This window comes from Pelophylax lessonae (genome assembly GCF_965119305.1).
Source record: "Pelophylax lessonae genome assembly, chromosome: 4".
NCBI classification, from domain to species: Eukaryota; Metazoa; Chordata; class Amphibia; order Anura; family Ranidae; genus Pelophylax; species Pelophylax lessonae.
This window is the reverse complement of record NC_138771.1, coordinates 403,788,163-403,811,175: the sequence shown is the minus strand read 5'-3', so window position 1 is coordinate 403,811,175 and position 23,013 is coordinate 403,788,163. Positions and strand designations below refer to the sequence as shown.

At 40.7% G+C, this 23,013-nt stretch overlaps 1 protein-coding gene across 1 annotated transcript in view; it reads left to right on the top strand.

The window, feature by feature from the left end:
• Positions 1 to 23,013, top strand: part of SAR1B (secretion associated Ras related GTPase 1B) — a 213,688-nt gene that overhangs the window by 80,000 nt on the left and 110,675 nt on the right. Inside the window, exons 2-3 of the mRNA XM_082252647.1 lie at positions 1,210 to 1,285; positions 20,201 to 20,320. Coding sequence (XP_082108773.1) covers positions 1,228 to 1,285; positions 20,201 to 20,320 — 178 coding nt within the window. The 5' untranslated portion in view covers positions 1,210 to 1,227. The remainder of the gene's footprint in view (positions 1 to 1,209; positions 1,286 to 20,200; positions 20,321 to 23,013) is intronic.

The window sequence follows — 23,013 nt, the reverse complement described above, 5'->3', positions numbered from 1 at the left end:
CAAAAATAATTAGGGGAATGGAGGACATCAGCTATGAGGAAAGACTACAAGCACTGAACTTATTCTCTCTGGAGAAGAGACGATTGAGGGGGGATATGATATCAATGTACAAATACTGTACTGGCGACCCTAGCATATGGAAAAACCTATTCAGAGAAAGGGAATACAATAGGACAAGTGGCCACTCACTAAAACTAGAGGAAAAACGTTTTAAACTTTAAGTACGTAAGGGGTTCTTCACTGTAAGAGCGGTAAGGATGTAGAATTCTCTTCCACAAGCAGTCGTATCAGCAGGGAGCATCGATAGTTTCAAAAAACTATTAGATGGACACCTTAAAGACCACAACATAGAGGGGTATACAATGTACGGTTAACAGCAAACACACACATTTTTTCGACCTGACTAACTATGGAACTATGTAACTATGTAATATTAAGGTCTCTTGTACACTGCAGCTTAAAAAAGCTCAGTACAGCTTTTTTTTTCTGAGCTAAAATACAGCCCATTTTTTGTAATGTGCCTATGCACACAGGCATGTAAATGAGCGCCGTGCATTCTTCGGTAAGAACAAAATAGAAAAATCTGCATCTTTGGACAGTAATTTACACCTAATGTGCGCAAATGCATGCAAATATGCACAATTGCGAACAAATGAACGCACGCGAACATACTGGGATCTGAAAAATGCTAATTTGCATATTTTACAAGAATGCAAGAATACATTTGCGCAAAAAGATGCAAATTTGCGCGAGCGTATATGCGCGAAAATGCATGCGAATGCGCAAAAAGTACGCATTTCAATAAGACAAATATTGAATACTGAAATTTACGGCTGAAAAAGGAGATGCTCAAACAGGAGTATCATGTGTAAGAGGCCTAAATGTTTGCTTTTGGGTTTATTACAACTTTAAATGTTACTTCTGTCACATAAATAATTCAATTTGAACCACCTCGGGATGTAAATTGTCATACTTGTAAAGTAATCATACCATTCGCAAATAGATGAACTCTTTATTGACAAAGTCTATCTGATGGGAATTACTGGAGGTAGTGACTTGTATTATCTGATGAAGCATAACTGAGTGTTCTTTGCCCAGGCAATAAAAAAGACATATTCATTTGTTTTCTGTTTCATTGCCACACGCCATTAGCTTTTCGTAAACGACAGTAAAATATAAAGTTATATTTTACTTTGTCTCTTCTTTCAGGATTATTCACTGCTAGATATGTCCTTCCTGTTTAGCTGGATCTACAGTGGTTTCAACAGTGTGCTGCAGTTTTTAGGTAAGGCTGATCAACAAAATGTCATGTTATGTGTATAACTAAATTTTACATTCCATTAACTGAGAATTGCTTTTTCTGTTTTTGTAATGGGTTATTTTTCAAAATAGATCCAACATTCTCTGTTGCTCAATAAATCTAGCATATCATTTACATTTGGGTACATTTGTGGCCTTATTTCATAAAGTTGTGCAGAATGCAGTAACCCAAAATACGCAACCTTAGTTTTCTGTACTCCGATCATTCATTAAGATTCATGCAGATAGGTGGTTATAGAGCAATTTAACTTAATATTTAATTAAAGATGGATTTCAGTATTACCAAACTATCTTGTGATCTGACTTGCTGTGTACTGTAACTACCTGATGTTCTTCTGAAAAATCCAAACTTTCATGCCCGCGTGATCCATGAGGTAGACCAAGTGACATAATTACACTCTGACATCTTTACAATGCCAAAAGTAATATACATACAATTCTAATAACGAATGGTATATAAATAAAGTGCAGCGCTAAAAAAGCAAACAAACAGTCTAATGAAGGTAATAAAAATTAAATGTGAAATTAAAGCGGAGTTCCGCCCCCCTTAAAAAAAATATAAGTCAGCAGCTACAAATACTGTAGCTGCTGACTTTTAAATAGTAGAACCTACCTGTCCAGGGAGCCCGTGATGTCTGCACCCGAAGCCAATTTACATATGAACCCAGCAGTGAAGCCTTTCCCTACTGCGCATGCGCAAAGCGTGCTACACTTTGTAATTGGCCCAGTGGCGGAGGAAAAAGGAGGGGGCCAAACTTCAGAGGGACCGCGCCTCTGTCTCCCAGGAAGACGGGAAGGGTATCTGTCAAAAACAGATACCCGTTACCCCCTCCCCCCTGAAAGGTGCCAAATGGGGCACCGGAGGGGGGGAAGGAAGCAGATCAGCGGAGTTCCAGTTTTGAGTGGAACTCCGCTTTAATGAATATTGGTGAGTCCCAAGTGAAGAGGTGAAATTGATGATCCAAAGTGGTATAAGTGATCAAGGAAGCAGATAGATCCCCACACCATCGGGATATAAATTAAATGCGCTCACCAGAAGTTGTAGACCTAAAATATCATACAGCAAGTGGGTCATAAAGGCTTAGATATTATTCATATGTCACCCATGCAAAGGCTGTGTCACTGGATGCTCCAATAAATAACTGTGTAGTCTTGAGCAAGGATGGCTGGATCTCCCAATCAGACACTCACATGTGGGGATAAGCCAAACGAAACAGACACAGTGTAAATCCGCTAACTGACAATTTATTAAAAGATGGTATATACACTTACAGACATCCGATGACAACAACACAAACAATGGAAATGAAATTAGGTAGCATGTGGCATGGTCCTGATGCGTTTCGTCACACCTGACTTTCTTAAAGGATATTGCCTTATCCTTATGCAATATCCTTTGGGAAAGTCAGGTGTGATGAAACGCTTCAGCTTCGTCAACTTCACCTCTTCACTAGGGATGATCGAACGGTTCGGGTCAACCATCGGTTCGACCCGAACATTGACTGTTCGAAATTCCGCCGAATTCCAAACTTTTTGCGGAAAAAGTTTGGAATTCGGCAACCAGAACTGACCAAAATGCAATGGGACAGGAACTGGGCTTTAAAAGCCCGTGATTGGACCAGAAACATCAGTAAAAGCCAATTGAGGGGGCAGGAGGATGCTAGGAATGTGATTGGAGTGACTAGGGGGTCCAGAGGCCAATCAGTAGTGAATACGACCCCCAGTATATAACATAGCCCCGCCAAATCTCTAGCACTGTAATACCGGGTACTGTGGAAGAGAGTGGAAGCAGTTCTGTTACTCCTGCTGCAAAAGTGTCATTTAGCAATTATTAGTGTGAGGAAAGGGATATCTAGTGTAGTTAGGGTACTATATACCACTAATCCCTGCAAATAATTTCATTAGCGCAGGGATGGGGTTCCGCTACTTTCACACCTATATGTGTGTATGTGTATATATACATACATGTGTGTGTGTATATATACCCCTATACAGAAGTTCAGATGTCATGCCTGCCTCCAAAGATGCCCAAAAAATGCCCAATAAACTCCTGCAACAAAAACGCCCAGGTGTGTTGTTGCAGGCGTTTATTGGGCATTTTTGGGGCGTCTTTGGAGGCAGGCATAACATCTGAACTTCTGTATAGGGGTATATATACACACACACACACATATATGTATATATACACATACACACATACAGCTGTGATAGGAGTGGAACCCCATCCCTGCAAATAATTTCATTAGCGCAGGGATGGGGTTCCGCTACTTTCACACCTATATGTGTGTATGTGTATATATACATATATGTGTGTGTGTGTATATATACCCCTATACAGAAGTTCAGATGTCATGCCTGCCTCCAAGGATGCCCAAAAAATGCCCAATAAACGCCTGCAACAAAAACGCCAAGGTGTGTTGTTGCAGGCGTTTATTGGGCATTTTTTGGGCGTCTTTGGAGGCAGGCATAACATCTGAACTTCTGTATAGGGTTATATATATATATACACACACACACACACACATATATATGTATATATACACATACACACATACAGCTGTGATAGCAGTGGAACCCCATCCCTGCAAATAATTTCATTAGCGCAGGGATGGGGTTCCGCTACTTTCACACCTATATGTGTGTATGTGTATATATACATATATGTGTGTGTGTATATATATATCCCTATACAGAAGTTCAGATGTCATGCCTGCCTCCAAAGACGCCCAAAAAATGCCCAATAAACGCCTGTAACAAAAACGCCCAGGTGTCTTTGGAGGCAGGCATAACATCTGAACTTCTGTATAGAGGTATATATACACACACACATATATGTATATATACACATACACACATACAGGTGTGATAGGAGCGGAACCCCATCCCTGCGCTAATAAAAATTCTAAGAAAAATTATCTTTTTTTTCTGGTTCTGGACATGCTACAGAGCTGAAACTTCACAGGTACACTTTTTAGACCACCCAGACACTAAATCCAAAGAAATCTCATTTTTTTTTTTCCAATAATTTTTTCAATAATTGGCTCTCATTCAAAAACAACAATTTTTAAGAACTTTTTTTGTGTGATTGATAGTCCCTGGGGGCCCAGAACCCTAGGCACTTTTTAGGGGCATTTATTGGGTTTTAGGGCTTCAAAATTGTGTTTTTTGATTACCGAAGTTCGGGTCCCATTGATTTCAATGGGGTTCTGGAATCCGCACCCGAGCTTTTGGGAAGTTCGGGTGTTCTGGTCGAACCAAACTTTTCAAAAGTTCGATCATCCCTACTCTTCACTTGCGGTTCACCAATATTAATTAATTCCACATTTAAATTTTATTACCTTCACTGGACTGTTTGTTTTTTTAGCGCTGCACTTTAGGTAGCAACTGCTAAAAGGCCTATGACCCTGAAAGGCTCTGCTCTGACCTTATTAAAAATGTCTCTTCTAATAATGAAAATAATGTTTCCAATAGAATCACAGAAAACCTGAACCCCAGGTAACACAAAAGAAAGTTGTATTAAGCCCAAAAGCAATCATTTGTTATTTTGCAGCTCATCAATTCATAGATTTGATGGCTCTGTTACTTTTCTTTTTTAGTCTTTCTTTTCTTTATTTTTAACTGGTGATCTATCCAGTATGTCTGTTGTTTTTCAACCGAACAAGCTGTCCTGCAGATGTAGCAGTTAGAGGGTTGAAACAAACTATTTTCCACTGACAGGTTGCCTACAATGATCATTAAAATCAAAGAGGTGCAGCGCTAAAAATTGCATACAATAAATCACAATATCTGCTAAATGTATACAAAAAATGTCCATATATAAACAAGTAGTAGGTTTAAAGAGTAGTCCCTCCAACTTCACAGATGTGTACTAAGGAGACCCGTGCTGTTAAGATGAATGCAGGCACCACTTCAAACGTGAATCCATCACCAAAGTTAGTACAAGCCTCTCACCTCCATCACTCGACCACTAAAGGTCACTGCACTTTAAAAAAGGGTAAATAGCCAGATGGACCCCTGCCAAAACCCGATCTCCTGTGCTCTGAAGCGGACTCCAAGATCAATCAGCAGTCGTTCATCACATAAAAGACATAAAAAAGATCTAGTGCTCTCCATCTAAAACTGCTTTTATTGAATGCTTAAAAAGGTACTACTCACATAAAAAGCACTTTCCCAGTGCATTACGGAAGACATGTAACAGAAGCATGTAGCAATGCTGTGCTCCAATGCAGCGATACCTCCGGAGCTTTGCGGGTGACGTCACAGCTCCTCCCCCGTAAACGTTGCGTCAGTGGGCGTGACTTCTTCAGCGGGGTAAGGAGAAGGCGGCACCCGCACGCTTATATCACTATCTCCTAGCAACCGAACGCTCCCTCGATAGCTGAAGCGGAGACACTGATCTCCACCTCTAAGCCAGGAACCCGCCCAGCTTCCGAGAGGCACCGGAATAAGAAAAACGCTCAATGTTAAATTGGAATATTGGAACACGGGGGCTTTCAATCACGGAGATAAGACACCCCAGGTCCAATAGGAAATATATATTGTCAATATTGCACATGGCCATTGCCTATGTCAAAAACCTGCACAATACAGGAAAAAAAACATATATAAAATGTTAAAAATATGAATAAAAATTATTCTATAAATATATAAAAACTTTTACAAAAAGTCAATACTTTTTCCTACAAAACCACATTAAATATTAATGTGGATTGAGACGTATACCCGCGAGACTCCGAATAAGATCGCTACATCTTAAAGCACCAATACATAAAAAATATACATATACATATTTTGAACCCAAAATAATTTTTTAAAACAAATCTATCTATTGGAAATAAAACAATTTAAATCAAAATCTACATTCAGTCCTCCTGGAACTAAAACTTTTGTGAGGTAAATCCAGAAGGATTCCCTGCGACTTAATTGTCGCACATAATTTCCCCCCCTCCAATGACGAGCTGTTTTCTCTATGCCCCAAAATTTAAATCCAGTAGGATCACAATGATGATATCTTTTGAAATGTTTTGGGACATTATGTTTATCTTTGCCCTGTCTGATCTTGTTCATATGTTCACCGACACGTACGTGTAATGCTCTCGTGGTTCTACCCACGTACTGATACCCGCATTTACGTTCAAACATATAGACTACACCCTTTGTTGCACAAGTGATAAAGTCTTTAATGACATGGACTTCATGCGTGGCTGTGGCAGTGAACTCTTTTCTTTTTTTCGTGTTGCTTTTAGAGGTTTTATAGGCAGCGCATCTCCCACAAGCATAAAATCCCTTTAAAGACGGGAATAGTCTATTTTCAACTTTTGTCAGTGGATCAATTACCCCTGGGGCTAACCGATCTCTTAGTGTTGGTGCTCTTCGGTAAATAAATCTCGGTTTTTCAGGGAGGGCAGGGCCCAGAATCCTATCGTGTTGTAAAATACGCCAGTATTTAGCAACAATATTTTCAAATTTCCTATACTGGACATTATAGTCCAGTACAAAACTGAATTCATTACTGGGGGCTACCTTACTAAATGTTGTGAGAGTAGTTTCTTGTTTTATGGCACTGACTCTGGATAAATTCTTATCAATATGGGAAGGGTCATAACCCTTTTCCAAAAATCTAGAGGCTAACACTTGTGACTGGGACCGGAAATCCTCTTCCAGGGAGCAATTATGTTTCATACGCAAAAATTGCCCCCTTGGAATATGACACAGCCACAAGTGGTGGTGGCAACTACCAGTGGATATGTACGAGTTTCGGTCTGTCGGTTTAAAGTAAGTGCGGGTTTTCAAAACACCATCATCTTTAAAAATCTCCAAATCCAGGAACACAATGCTGGTGGCATTTACATTCCATGTCAGCTGGATGTTTCTATTATTGGAATTAAGATGGTTCATAAATTGCTGCAAGCTAGTCATATCTCCTCTCCAAATGAGGAGATCATCGATAAATCGACGGTAGCAGCTTAATTGGGGATGACGGTTTGTAAAGATGACCTCCACCTCCCAGTGTGACATAAACAAATTTGTCACACTGGGGGAAAACCGCCCCCCATAGCTACTCCCTTTACTTGCAAAAAGTATTCCCGGTCATACCAGAAATCATTTTTTTAGCAAACAAAAATCCAGACATTCTAACAGGAATTTCCGGTGTTTAGATGGTAAATCAGACTTTCTTAAAGCCCATTTCACAGAGTTCAGAGCATCTTCATGATTTATAATAGTGTATAGTGACCCTACATCCGCGGTCACCAATATACTGTCTGTAGTCTCTGATAGGCCAGCAAGCAATTGTATGACATGCTTAGTGTCCTTAAGGTACGCTGGGGTACCACGCACTAACGGCTGCAAAAAATAATCAATATATTGGCCTAGCCTTGCCGTAACGGAATCTATACCATTTACAATAGGGCGGCCTGGCGGGCATGTCTGGTGTTTATGAACTTTTGGTAGAAAATAAATGATGGGAGTTCTACAAAACAAAGGGTTAAGATACTGGGCTTCCTTAGAGCTCAAAATTCCCAATTTTTCTCCCTTACTAGTCAATGCACCCAGTTCTTTTTTGAACCTCAACATTGGGTTACCTGGAAGGAGAGAATAAGTATCTCTATCGCTTAGTAACCTCTGCATCTCTTGTCGATAGTAGGTGCCACTCAGTACCACTAATCCCCCCCCCCCCTTATCGGCAGGGCGGATTACAAGATCTTTTCTACCTTCAAGTGACCTAATTCCTTTCCTGATCTGCTGAGGATCAATGGCTTTCCTTATTTTAAGAGAGTCCAGATCCCTGCTGACCATATTTTTAAACACTTCAATGTTTTTAGTATCCACATTCGGGGGGTTGAACACCGACCTGTTTCTCAACTGGGACTGGTGGGACGTGCTCACCCCCACTTTTTCTTGTATGGGATTTGACAAAAAATGTTTTTTAATACTTGGTGTTCTAGCAAATTTTTGGAGATTAATATATGTGTCAAATTTATTCATGTTTTTAGTAGGCGCGAATTTTAGTCCTCTGTCTAAAACTCTAACCTCATCATCCGTAAGGGTAACGCCGCTCAGGTTAAATATCCTTGTTCCTATAGGGATTTTGGCTTTTTTTACCCTTTTGCCTCCCTTGCATCCTCTTGTTTTCTTTTCTTTTGGTTTTCCGTTCCATTTCCGGCCGGATTCGGAGGGTGCTGAGGGGGGTACCAGGATCTGGCTCCCATCGGAGTTGATGGGCCCGGTTGAGGGTTCCTCCAAGGGGTCCTCTGAGACCCTAAAAAATGGGGGTCTTCTCCGTGATTTTGAAGTGGTAAGTACCTATTCTCAGTTGGAATGGGACGATTCCCTGATGGAAAGGTACCTCTGTGGCCTCTATGGCCTCTATAGCTTGTTTGGTATCCATTATTTTGATAGGGTACAGTTTGCCAATGATAATTGGATTGGTATTGATCATTACCACTCCAATTATCCCTGGAGGAGGATTGATGGTTAAACCGCTGGCCTCTTCCTCTTCCCCTCCCTTTCTTACCCCCACGTCCTCTCCCTCTAGGGGGGGGGGACCTCCCAAGGATGAAAACCTCGGGCGGGGAGTTCCGTATTGAGTTTCTGAATTAAACAGAGTCTCTTCCTCACATGGTACGGAGCTAGAAATGGTTTCAGGGATAACAGTGGGTAAAATAGGAATTTGCCATCTATAGACTGTATTATTGCCAAAATCTCCCATATCCCTCACAATTTTTTTCTTTTTCTTTTCCTGAGCTTCCTTATCACATTTGATGAGTTGGTTTTTAAGCTCTTCTGATAATTTAATGAATTCTGGTTTAGCTTTCTCTTTCTCGATGGATGTTTTTATGGTTTCTATTTGGGCTTCTAGAGCCTCCATCTTTCTCTGCTTCCGTGATAACAGGAAAGTAAGAAGTTCCAGACCCTTTTTAGTGAAAAAATCACTCCATTCTTTATAGGACTCATCGTCCAATAAACCATCATTTGGTGGGATATCCCAGCGTAAACGTCGTGGGATGATTTTAGATGACAGATATTGCTGGAAAGAGACGATATCCCACCATGTTTTTATTTTTTTTCTCAAAAATGTGACCTAACTTTTTAAAGGCATGAGAAAGGTCACTGGATTCTTTAGATACTGCTGTACGTGTAAATACATCATCCAGTTTGATCTCACGCACTTCAATATACTGAAAGATATCCATTTTGAGTGATCAGCAGCTAAATATATATAGGATTGTAATCAGATAAATGGAAAGAAATTATTCAGCGCTCAGATCTAACACAAAATGGTAAATAAGCAGCTGAACACCAGAAAAGGTCAAAACTATCAATACCCAATACAAACATTAAAATCAAAGAGGTGCAGCGCTAAAAATTGAATACAAAAAATCACAATATCTGCTAAATGTATACAAAAAATGTCCATATATAAACAAGTAGTAGGTTTAAAGAGTAGTCCCTCCAACTTCACAGATGTGTACTAAGGAGACCCGTGCTGTTAAGATGAATGCAGGCACCACTTCAAACGTGAATCCATCACCAAAGTTAGTACAAGCCTCTCACCTCCATCACTCGACCACTAAAGGTCACTGCACTTTAAAAAAGGGTAAATAGCCAGATGGACCCCTGCCAAAACCCGATCTCCTGTGCTCTGAAGCGGACTCCAAGATCAATCAGCAGTCGTTCAAGGAGGAGGGGAAATTATGTGCGACAATTATGTCGCAGGGAATCCTTCTGGATTTACCTCACAAAAGTTTTAGTTCCAGGAGGACTAAATGTAGATTTTGATTTAAATTGTTTTATTTCCAATAGATAGATTTGTTTTAAAAAATTTTTTTGGGTTCAAAATATGTATATGTATATTTTTTATGTATTGGTGCTTTAAGATGTAGCGATCTTATTCGGAGTCTCGCGGGTATACGTCTCAATCCACATTAATATTTAATGTGGTTTTGTAGGAAAAAGTATTGACTTTTTGTAAAAGTTTTTATATATTTATAGAATAATTTTTATTCATATTTTTTACATTTTATATATGTTTTTTCTTGTATTGTGCAGGTTTTTGACATAGGCAATGGCCATGTGCAATATTGACAATATATATTTCCTATTGGACCTGGGGTGTCTTATCTCAGTGATTGAAAGCCCCCGTGTTCCAATTTTCCAATTTAACATTGAGCGTTTTTCTTATTCCGGTGCCTCTCGGAAGCTGGGCGGGTTCCTGGCTTAGAGGTGGAGATCAGTGTCTCCACTTCCGCTATCGAGGGAGCGTTCGGTTGCTAGGAGATAGTGATATAAGCGTGCGGGTGCCGCCTTCTCCTTACCCCACTGAAGAAGTCACGCCCACTGAGGAAACGCTTACGGGGGAGGAGCTGTGACGTCACCCGCAACGCTCCGGAGGTATCGCTGCATCGGAGCACAGCATTGCTACATGCTTCTGTTACATGTCTTCCGTAATGCACTGGGAAAGTGCTTTTTATGTGAGTAGTACCTTTTTAAGCATTCAATAAAAGCAGTTTTAGATGGAGAGCACTAGATCTTTTCATGTCTTTTATGTGATGAACGACTGCTGATTGATCTTGGAGTCCGCTTCAGAGCACAGGAGATCGGGTTTTGGCAGGGGTCCATCTGGCTATTTACCCTTTTTTAAAGTGCAGTGACCTTTAGTGGTCGAGTGATGGAGGTGAGAGGCTTGTACTAACTTTGGTGATGGATTCACGTTTGAAGTGGTGCCTGCATTCATCTTAACAGCACGGGTCTCCTTAGTACACATCTGTGAAGTTGGAGGGACTACTCTTTAAACCTACTACTTGTTTCTATATGGACATTTTTTGTATACATTTAGCAGATATTGTGATTTATTGTATGCAATTTTTAGCGCTGCACCTCTTTGATTTTAATGTTTGTATTGGGTATTGATAGTTTTGACCTATTCCGGTGTTCAGCTGCTTATGTACCATTTTGTGTTAGATCTGAGCGCTGAATAATTTCTTTCCATTTGCCTACAATGATCAACTTTTTTATTTAATAAGGTAAAACCTTTATCCCCTACAGAACAAAACTGTTTTCCGTAACTGCTTATAAAGTGTTAGCTGCAGCTTGGCTTCAATTTGTTAGTGTATTTGAATCAGCTAGTACAACTAACACTCCCCTCCTCCCAGACAGACAATGCTGTTGCCCAAAGGTGTCCAGATACAGGGTGATAGTGAGGAGGTGAAAGTAAAACCAGAAGTGAAAAAAACAGGTCCTCTTCTCTGCTAGACAGGGCTATATATACTGCCCGGCCAAAGTCGCCACCTGGAATTAACTAAGCAACTAACTAAACTAAGCATGCAGTAACTATTCTATTGGATAGTTACTGCATGTGCCCAAAGAATGAGGTCAGCTGACTACCTCAATATACTGAATGACCATGTTATTCCATAAATGGATTTTTTTCTTCCCTGATGGCACAGGCATATTCCAAGATGACAATGCCAAGATTCATAGTCTCAAGTTGTGAAAGGGTGGTTCAGGGAGCATGAGACATAATTTTCACACATGGATTGGACACCACGGAGTCCAGAACTTAACCCCATTGATAATCTTTGGGATGTGCTGGAGAAGGCTTTGCGCAGTGGTCCGACTCTCCCATGATTTGGTGAAAAATGAATCCAACACTGGTTGGAAATAAATCTTGTGACACTGCAGAAGCTTATCAAAACAATGCCACAGCGAATGCGTGCTGTAATTAAAGCTAAAGGCGGTCCAACGAAATATTAGAGCGCGCAAAACATTTTTTTTGGTGGCAACTTTTTTTTTGGCTGGGCAGTGTCAATCTCAGGACTGGATGGAAAGATATACAAATAATTTTGGCAGATAAAACAATATATAAGGCTTAATGTTGATAAATAGAACTGGGGGAATCCATAGTGGAGAAGGATCTGGGGGTTTTGGTAGATCCTAAGCTTAATAATAGCATGCAATGCCAAAGCAGGCAAATTTCTTTCTTGTATTAAGAGGTATGGACTTCAGAGAGAGAGATATCATTTTATAGTTTTGGGCACCAGTTCTCAAAAAGGATATCGGGGAACTGGAGAAAGTGCAGAGAAGGGCAAACAAACTGATAAGAGGCATGTAAGAGCTCGGCTATGAGGAAAGATTAGAGGAACTGAATTTATTTTCACTTGAGGATAGGAGACTAAGGGGAGACATGATCAACATGTACAAATACATAAGGGGTCAGTATAGTGAATTGGTGTTGTTATTCATTTTAAGGTCATTACAGAAGACAAGGGGGCACTCTTTTATGTCTAGAGGAAAAGAGATTTCATCTCAAAATACGGAAAGGTTTAATAGACTCCCTCCAGAGGTGGTTCTGGTCAACTCAGTAGATTGCTTTTAAAAAGGCCTGGATTCTTTCCTAAATGTACATAATTTAACTGAGTACTAATATGTATTGGTAAAGTTGATCCAGGGAATATCCGATTGCCTCTCGGGGATCTAGAAGGAATTTTTTCCCCTGCTGTAGCAAATTGGATCATGCTTTGCTGGGGTTTTTTTTTTTGCCTTTCTCTGGATCAACTGTGAGTATAGGATTGTGAATTTGGGCTTGTATAATTTATTTAATTTTTTATTGGTTGAACTAGATAGATTTTTGTCTTTTTTTTTCAACCTGACTAACTATGTAACCTATTGCCCAAACCATTTCCGACACTTGCATACAGTACATGTAAAAGTCTTTTTTTACCAGATAATTACTTAGAACTCCTAATTATATATTTTTTTGAAAGCAAAGACCCTGGAAAGAAAACGATGATTGTTACAATTTTTATGTCATGCTATATTTGCACAGAGGTTATTAAACGCAATTTTTTTTTAGTCCACACAAACACATTATAATAACTAATTGTTTGGTAAAATGAAAAAGAGGATCTTACACCCAGTGAAAAGATATGATGTACATAACACGTCACGCTTTAAAATTGCATAGGCTCGTGGGATAGTGAGAAACTAGGGTACCTAAAAATCTCTATAGGTAACACTTTAAAAGCCTTTACATGTTATCAGTGTACACAGGAGGTTGGATGCTAGAATTATCGCTCTCGTTCTTATATTCGTGGAAATACCTCACATGTGTGGTGCAATCGCTGTGTATGTACTGTATGGGTGTGGGATCTACATCTGCGTTTGCATTTGCACATGAGCACAAGGAGACCGGGGCTCTTGAAATGTTTTTTTTATTTGATTATGTATTTTTTTAGGTTTTTTTGGCACTGTCTATTTATTTATATTTATCAACTTTATTTCTATCACAAGGGATGAACAACATCTCATGTGATAACATGAACAGTGACGGGTATTTTTTGAGAGAGCCCGGGTCTTTTAGACCCCTGATCTCTCCTCTACACCCAAAAGCCAAGATTGGTTTGAGCAGATACTTTACAAGCAGAGAACTGTTTGTAAAAACTAAACCAAAAGCGAAAAAATCACAGTCACTTCTAGTTTCATGCACCATAGAGATGAACAGGGAACGCATGTTTTACCCTGACTGCCCATTTCAGTTTTGGACTCCCCGGTGGAACGGGAGAGACTGGGAAGGTGGCAGTCCTTATATACCATTACATTATAGACTATTTACATTATAGACTATCACTGGCTCTCAAAAAAAGAATGGCTGCAGCTAATTCTGGTAGAACCACTGAAACTGTATGGGTACATCCCTTTGTGGGAAGTGGTTAAGTTAAAAGACATGTCTATACTCATATGGTTTATTCTTAATGTGCAGCCAAAACCTTTATTTTTATTTTTTAATATTTTGAGGAAGGGCTAACCTCCTCCTGGATTTTATTGCTATTAGAATCCATGACTGCTGTGAAGCATATGCTCATACATTTAACTTTTTTAAACATAACAAATAATCAATGCCTGTCAAAGTTACACTGTAAGCACATATAAACCATAAACTGACATAGTCTAATGGGCCATACACACTATACAATTGTCTTTAGATTTTTATGAGGTCAAATCTAAACACTTTCAATTTGTATGCAATCATGCAGGCCCTTGTACTACATAGTTAAAGGTAAATCTAAAGGAAATCTAACAACAAAAGTTGTATAGTGTGTATCCAGCTTAAGAGGCATGTCTTTACCTTAGGAGCCAGGCAGGCACTAGACTGACTCCAGAATTTACCTTGTGGGCATAGCTCATTAAAGAAATGTCAAATGCTGGTAAGGTCAAAACATCCAATGGAGCTGGATAAAGCATCAAAGAGTGGATGGGCAACCCAATTATGTAATACACAACCAAACCACTGCCAGGCGCTCATGCTATGATGCACCAGAACGTGAACTGTCCATGGGTCATATGTGTGGGGCTAATGATGGTGATGATTGAAAGTCCAGAGCCCAGTAACATAAGTAGCGGGAAGTCAGATATAACACAGTTCATTCCAACAATGAAGCCACAATAAAAACAGCAAAAATCCAGAGCTAAATGTGGAGCCGCATTACCAATGGTGGATCTGAACCCAACCTTTGCAGCTAAAACAGCTTCAACTCTTCTAGGAAGGCTGTCCACAAGGTTTAGGAGTGTGTCTTATGGGAATATTTGACCATTCTTCCAGAAGCTGATTTGTGATTTCAGGCACTGATGTTGGACAAGCAAGCCTGGCTCGCAGTTTTTGCTCTAAATCATCCCAAAAGGTGTTCTATTGTGTTGAGGTGCAGTACAGTCAAGTTCTTCCACCACAAATTTGCTCATCCATGTCTTTATGGATCTTGCTTTGTGCACTGGTGCACAGTCATGTTGGAACAGGAAGGGGCCATCCCTAAACTGTTCCCACAAAGTTGGGAGCATGAAATTGTCCAACATGTCTTGGTATGCTGATGCCTTAAGGGTTCCCTTCACTGGAACTAAGGGGCCAAGCCCAACCCCTGAAAAACAACCCCACACCATAACCCCACTCCACCAAATGATTTGGACTGGTGCACAAATCAAGGTCCATAAAAACATGGATGAGCGAGTTTGGGGTGGAGGAACTTGACTGGCCTGCACAGAGTCCTAACCTCAACCAGATAGAACATCTTTGGGATGAATAAAGCGGAGACTGCGAGACAGGCCTTCTCGTCAATCATTAGCGCCTGACTTCCCAAATGGGCTTCTGGAAGAATGGTCAAGCATTCCCATAGACACACTCCTAAACCTTGTGGACAGCCTTCCGAGAAGAGTTGAAGCTGTTTTAGCTGCAAAGGGTGGGCCAACTAAATTCTGAACCCTACCGACTAAGACTGGGATGGCATTAAAGTTCACGTGCATGTAAAGACAGATGTCCTAATACTTTTGACAATATAGGGTATATACATAGGCAATGACCCACGTAAATATATAAACTATATGTGCAGGCATATACCACCAAACACAATTGGCTGCACATGCTTGCATGTACACGTACACGCATGTATGTGCATGCATGTATGGCCAATTGGGCTTGGCGGTATATGCCTGCACATATAGTTTATATATGAACTGGTTGAACTAATAAAAAAACCTTAATGTGTATACCCTGCTTTAGGTTGTTGATCTATGTATAATGTGTATATACTGTATATTTGCAGATTTGAATGCATTTAGATAACAAATAGGCATGCATATACAAAATATGTGAAAAGTCTGTTAAATCTAAATTGTCACTGCTATTATGTGAATTATGATTGACAGTTTGAGAATCAACAACATAGAATATAAAAATAGTCATATTGCATTCGGTTAGTCGTGTATAATATCACTGAAGTCAGATTATACATAACAAGTTTGGCCTCAAGATTTTGTTATGTTTGATAAAGTTGAGTACTGTCCTTGATACTTGTAGGCCCAATTTGCTCTTGTGTTTAGGAGGCTGTAAAAATGTGCAGTTGAGATGTTTTTACTTCCCCTGAACCACTCTCTCTCAGGTTGCAAAGGCTGTGGATGGGGGTGTACCGCCCACTGAATGTGACCCATTCAACTAAATGGGGTCTCACCCCCAGGGCACTTTTCAGAGGACACAGATAGTATAAATGATTTACATACTGATACAAAATGGTTTAACAAAATATTTTATTGCACAGTGATGTCTTCGCAGATTATTTTCCTAACATTGTAATAAATCTTTGTGTATTGAATTGAATTGTATTTTAAAACCGAGCTCATAATATTTCCTCCTCTACGTGCCCCTTCCCCGGAATTCTCTGTCAAGATCAATGGAATAACTATTAGTCCTTCCACACATGCCAGGGTGCTAGGGGTAACCCTGGACTCTGCACTGTCCTTTCAGGCTCACATCCAATCCCTGTCCAAATCATGCCGCCTTAACCTCCGCAACATCGCTAGAATACGGCCCTTTTTAACCAATGACACCACCAAGCTTTTAATTCACGCCCTGGTTATCTCTCGCCTTGACTATTGCAACTCCCTCCTCATTGGATTACCCTTACATAGATTATCCCCCCTTCAATCCATAATGAATGCAGCTGCAAGACTTATCCACCTTACCAACCGCTCAGTGTCCTCCAACCCTCTCTGCCAATCCCTTCATTGGCTTCCACTCACCCAACGAATAAAATTCAAAGTGCTAACAATAGTTTACAAAGCCATCCACAACTCTGCCCCCAGCTACATCACTAACCTGATCTCAAAATATCAACCTAGCCGCTCTCTTCGGTCCTCCCAAGACCTCCTGCTCTCTAGCTCCCTTGTCACATCTTCCCATACTCGCCTCCAGGATTTCTCCAGAGCTTCTCCCATTCTTTGGAACTCTCTACCCCAATCTGTCCGACTGTCCCCTAATCTATCCATCTTTAGACGATCCCTGAAAACCCTTCTCTTTAAAGAAGCCTACCCGGCTACTAACTAATAACGCTGTTTCTCTTGCTCCATCAGCTCATCCCCCACAGCTATTGCCTTTTGTATCAATTGACCCTCCCTTTTAGATTGTAAGCTCTAACGAGCAGGGCCCTCTGATTCCTTTTGTTCCAAATTGTAGTGTAACTGTAATGTCTGCCCTCATTTTGTTAAGCGCTGCGCAAACTGTTGGCGCTATATAAATCCTGTATAATAATAATAATAATAATACAATTTTATTGTATTTTATTGTATCCAAGTACTGCTTGGACCTTAGAAGATGGGGGTACACCCCCAAAAGCTTGTCCTGAAAATGTAACTATTAGTGCAAATACAAAAAGTATCATAGACAGTACTCACCTATGTTGTTGCAAGTTTACTACTATAACTACCTTAATTTAAGTTTGATGAATCACCATAATAAGTCACATCAATGTAAGGTTTGACTGTTCTTTTTACTGACAGCATGCTACTAGTTTCAGTAAACAGCTCTTAGTTCATCACATGACATTCTTGGCAAACAAGTATGATCCATCAGCAAATATATTCATTTAAAGACGTTTGTGTGGATAAGTAATGCATTGATGCATAGTGTGATGCTATTTACATTCCTTAGGCCCTATTCACATCATCATGTCACTCTAATGCACTTTTTTTTGTGCGTTTGTCACACAACTGCCTTAAATGGGCTGCCCTATTCATAACAAACGTGCCAAAGAAGCTCCTTCATATTGTTTGGGCAGTGAGCCTTACATGTTTGTTTGTCACGTGACAAAACAAGTGGCTGCTAGCCACATTTGGGGTTCCATTAACAATTAGTGTAATGTGCATTTGTAGCGCTGTCCAGGGGATGGAAGTTAATGTAATAAAATAAGTCCCATACGTTTGTGACCTGATATCAAGATACTTGGACATTGAGAAACAATGTGATATTGTACAAATCCATGGTCCACAGAAACCTTTAATTGATAAGGCATGACCATGATGTCTTCTCCCATTCTTGACAAACATTTAAGGCAGGCCATACACGGTTCGAATCTCAGCCAGTTCAGCAGGAACTGGTCGAGATTCAAACCGTGCATGGGCAGGTTGAATGTACCAAGTTGATCAATTGATCAACCTGGGAACAACCAGCCTGCCGGGTTCACCTGCGGAGGGGTCTCTGCTGGAAGACAATGGCCCAGCAGGAGGGATTCCCTGTGGTTGCAGGAAAGAAATTCACTCCATGTGTGGCTGGCCTTGCTCTGCCAAGTACATGCTGGGAGATGTAGTCTGGGCAATCAGGGTCAAGTCATCGGTCTGTGATGTGCTTTGTAGAACCCACCCTCTGAATTACTAATTTTAAAGGATCATACGGCCTCATGCACACGGGACATTTTTTTAACTCTCCTAGAAGCTAGCAGCATTTTTGCATGAAAAAAGGCCTGACGCTTGATAAAGTGTTTTAAAGCTTTTGCAAGCTTTAGGCAGCTTTTACAGGGTCAATCTCTCCTGCATTAATTCATTTCATTGGAAAGAATAAAAAAATGTACTCTTGCCATTTAAATTAACAATTGCTCATGCACCAGCTTTTAATTGCGTTTAGCAGCTTTTAGTAGCATTAAGCGTTTTTTTCTGCCCAAACTCTGATGCTCCTGGAAGCACTGGCATTGGGTTTTTTTTGTATAGAGGCACTGATCAAGTATGTAGATTGCTGCACTAAGAATTCCTGAATATGGGAACAATTGAATGGAGATAATAAAATAAAGTGCGCTATCTTCTCTGTATGTAATCAAAAATCACTGCATATACTGTATATAAAAAAAGGTCCACAGTGGCCTGAAAGAGCTATGAACATGGACCAATTAATGAATTAACAAAGGTGTTAAAAAGTGATAAAATCATTAAAGTCAATAAAAACTGCTATAAATAACATAGATCATGTAAAATGACAGTCTCTGGCTTTATGAAACTGTGTAACAGTCTTTAACAGATTCCGCAATAAAGGTGCAATATCAGATGACGTCCAAAGTGAGGACAGACTAAGGCAATAGCCTCTTACCAGCTGACTGCGGGTAAAGGCCCGTACACACTTGACAAAAATCGGAAGAATTATCCTCCGATTTTTCTCTCTCATGCTCAGCGGTCATAACCGTTTTAAGTTGACAGTGCATAATGTTCACGAAATTTCTCGTCCGATTTTTTTTTTTTTGGGACATTTGTTCCTAGACTTCCGGGTCGTCAGCAACTTCAGATCATGCGTGGTCTTTCGTATCCGATTTTTCGCAGACGTAAATACGCATTAAACGAAAATTGGTCGTCTGGGGACGGACGATAAAAATTTTGGTGTTTGTCCCTCCGTTTTTTTTCGTTGAAAATGTCGGCATCGGCTGCTGAAAGTTGTGTACACACTAGCCGAAAATCGTACGATTTTACCTCGGACGGGAATTTTCAGCAGATTTTCTACTAGTGTGTACCCTGCTTAAGCAGCGTTGAGATACTGGGCTCTTTCAGGCCACTGTGGACTTTTTTATATATGCAGTGATTTTTGATCACATACAGAGAAGATAGCGCACTTTATTTTATTTTTTGCTACACACCAAGGGGCCTTGTGTTCCTGCCTATAACTGGCTATAACAGCCTATAACAGGCTGTTGCTTTAAATCTGACTGCGAGTTGTGTCAGATTAACTATCAGTGTGCCAGCTGGAGTTCTGTAAGCAAGAGTGCTGGAGGAACGGAGGAGTGTATGTAGACTGTATATATGATAAGTTGTCCTTGAAGCTGTTTGAAGTCAAGTGGGCACCCCATAATTCCCAATCTTCATCCAAGTTCTAATCCCTCAATAACATATTGGAGTAACTGTGAAAATGCAGTGTGCCTGGCTATGCAGGGTGGGCGATCTATTTCTACTTGCTCCTTCTAAGGGGGTGCGCTACATTAAGTTGCTTAGAAAAATCATATCTATTTCTTTTGTTTGTGCATTCATTGATACTAGACCTCATATAAGATCTTGTTGAAAAGGCGTTTCTTTTATCATTTTGTAGGTTTATACAAGAAAAATGGAAAATTAGTATTTTTAGGATTGGATAATGCTGGGAAAACCACATTGCTACAGATGCTTAAAGATGGCCGAATGGGTCAATACGTTCCTACACTTCATCCAAGTGAGTATTTTTATTAATCATTACATAGTTCTGAGAGTTGTACCCTTAGAGTGTTTCTTAACTAGAATACCAAAAGGTAGCTTGCAGTATATTCTTCAGAGCCACAGAAGAAATATTTAGGGGCATATTTATAAATCGGTGAATATTACTTTCACTGAACATTCATTACAACTTAATCACTGCAATTTTAAACACATGCTCCAGGAAGATACGCCTGCAGTGAATATTTGGTAATCACATTAACTGCTTTATAAATATAACACTAAGGGTCCTTTCACACAGGCTTACCGCCCGGCGGACTCCATTTTGCTCAGCAGGGATCGATTGGCTGATCCCCGCTGAGCAGGCAGATGACAGGTCCGTTTCCACTCTGTGTGCAGAGACAGACCTGTCAGAGCCTTGCTCTCTTCTATGGGGAGATCGGGTGATAACGGACGGCCTGTCCCTTTTCATCCGATCCTTTCCGATCTGATCCTCCAGACAGATGGAAAATAGGGTTTTCATCCATCTGGATTTAACGAACAGGATGCCCATTCTTCCAGAAGCGCATTTGTGAAGTCAGGCACTGATGTGGACAAGAGGGCCTGGCTCGCAGTCTGCACTCTAATTAATCCCAAAGGTGTTCTAGCAGGTTGAGGTCAGGACTCTGTGCCGGCCAGTCAAGTTCCTCCACCCCAAACTCGCTCATCCATGTCTTTATGGACCTCTCTTTATGCACTCATCCAAGTCATTTGGTGGAGGGGGAATTATGGTGTGGGGTTGTTTTTCAGGGGTTGGGCTTGGTGATAAAGAGAACCAATTTTGAGCTGGCATTTCTGTTGGGAAGCAGAGCTTCTACAGCAATAAGGTAAAGACAAATATTTGCTGTTTTGAATCATTTGAATTATTTGAGGCTTGCACTGTGCCAACGTTGTTGTTCGAAAACAATCAAGCTTGTTAGATATACTTTTATGTGCCTGGTGTTCTATAACCTTAAAGTGTTACTAAACCCACAACAGTAAAATCAGTCAGTGTATGCAGTAACAAATGCTTGTTATACTCACTGTGGAACCTGTTTGATCCTTTCTTCTCTGTTCTCCCCTTCTTCCACTGTCCCCAAACCATCTCCTGATAGAACAGAGCCTTGGAGGCACTCTGTACATGCTCAGTTTGGTGTGTATTGCAGGGGAGTTTTCTTTTTTTTATTGCTAGGGTGCATGTGATCGGCACAGGGCCAATCAGCACTGTCCAGACAGATGGTCAGGAGTCATGCAGCCTCATAGGACAGTTAGAGTAGAATGAAATCTCCTCCTACAAGCTTTAACCAGAGACTGACAGAAGTTAATAGACTGCTATATACTGCTAATGAAAAAAGGTATTTTATATATTTACTACAACTATTGCATTTCCATGTTCTGTGTACTGTGGGAGACCAGATATAGTGAATGCAGGGTCCTGAGTTTAGTAACACTTTCAGCTACCAACAAAGTATAAAATAAAGGTGCAATAGATTCACTCTGCAGTAAATAAATAAATCTAAAACACTAGCAGCGCTATACTATGCATATCACAACTCAATGCATATACATAAACAGAAATATATGAGAGTAAAAGACCGCATGCATGTATAAAGAGTCCCAGCTGAGAATTAATGACAGTCCGGAATATATATCTTATAAGAGGAAGGGTGTGAAGGGTTCCTGAAAAGCACACCATAAACCTCCACCATCAAGACGTGCTCCACGTCAAAATGGACACTCACCAGACTACTGCAAAAATCAAGCCTTTAATAACTCAGACAGATCCCAAATGATTGGACACCAAATCAGCTGCACTGCGGATCCGACTCGTAATCAACCTCCATAAGTAATCCACTCAACAAAGCCACGTCATAGAACAATACAAATGAAGCGGGGGACACATAGTGTAACTCCGTATATTTATTGCAAACATAAAGATAAAACACTGCTCCCCGCTCCCATCCAAATCCTACTTACAGAGGTAGATGGAATGAAGGCATTACACATGCATGAGGCACGCTGTAACCACACCGCTGCTGACCCTGCTGCTAGGTACCGTAGCTGTCCGGAGCTCGTGGCGTGGCGTCTATCGTTACTATGGCGACCGCATACTCACGCCCTAATGCATTTCGTCATCACGGACTTCAACTGAGGGCGTGAGGACGCGGCACGGTCAGCCAATGTTATACCCCCTCGGGCGCATGTGCAGAAGCTTAAGCTCCGTATTACCTGGAACATGGAACCTCCGGCATTTCCGCCCTTAGAGCCCTCAGGGTATCAACAAAGTATATTCATTAATAGTAGCAAAACTGTTGGACTAGGGCCAAGGCTATTCTGTATCTTAACTCCTTAACTCCGACAGTACGCAAATATCCGGCCCCACAGAACTGGGCTTTTTTCTGTTGGGCCGCATATTTGCGTTCATGTGTTCTAGCCGGGAATGCGCCAGATTGCATGCCCGCAGCGAGGAGACCGGAGTGTCAGTGACAGCTTCAGGTCCCGGACTAGTGATTGGCAGGTGGGAGAACCCGCCCCCAGTCATGTGATCACTGTGACAGCCAATCACAGTCAGCACATGAATGGGAAGCCTGTCAAACAGCTTCCTAGTATCTCTTTCTCCTCAGATCCTCTGTGGGGAGAAAGTGATACAGTGTTACTTTCACTGATATCTTTCTCTGAGTTAAAAAAAGTAAA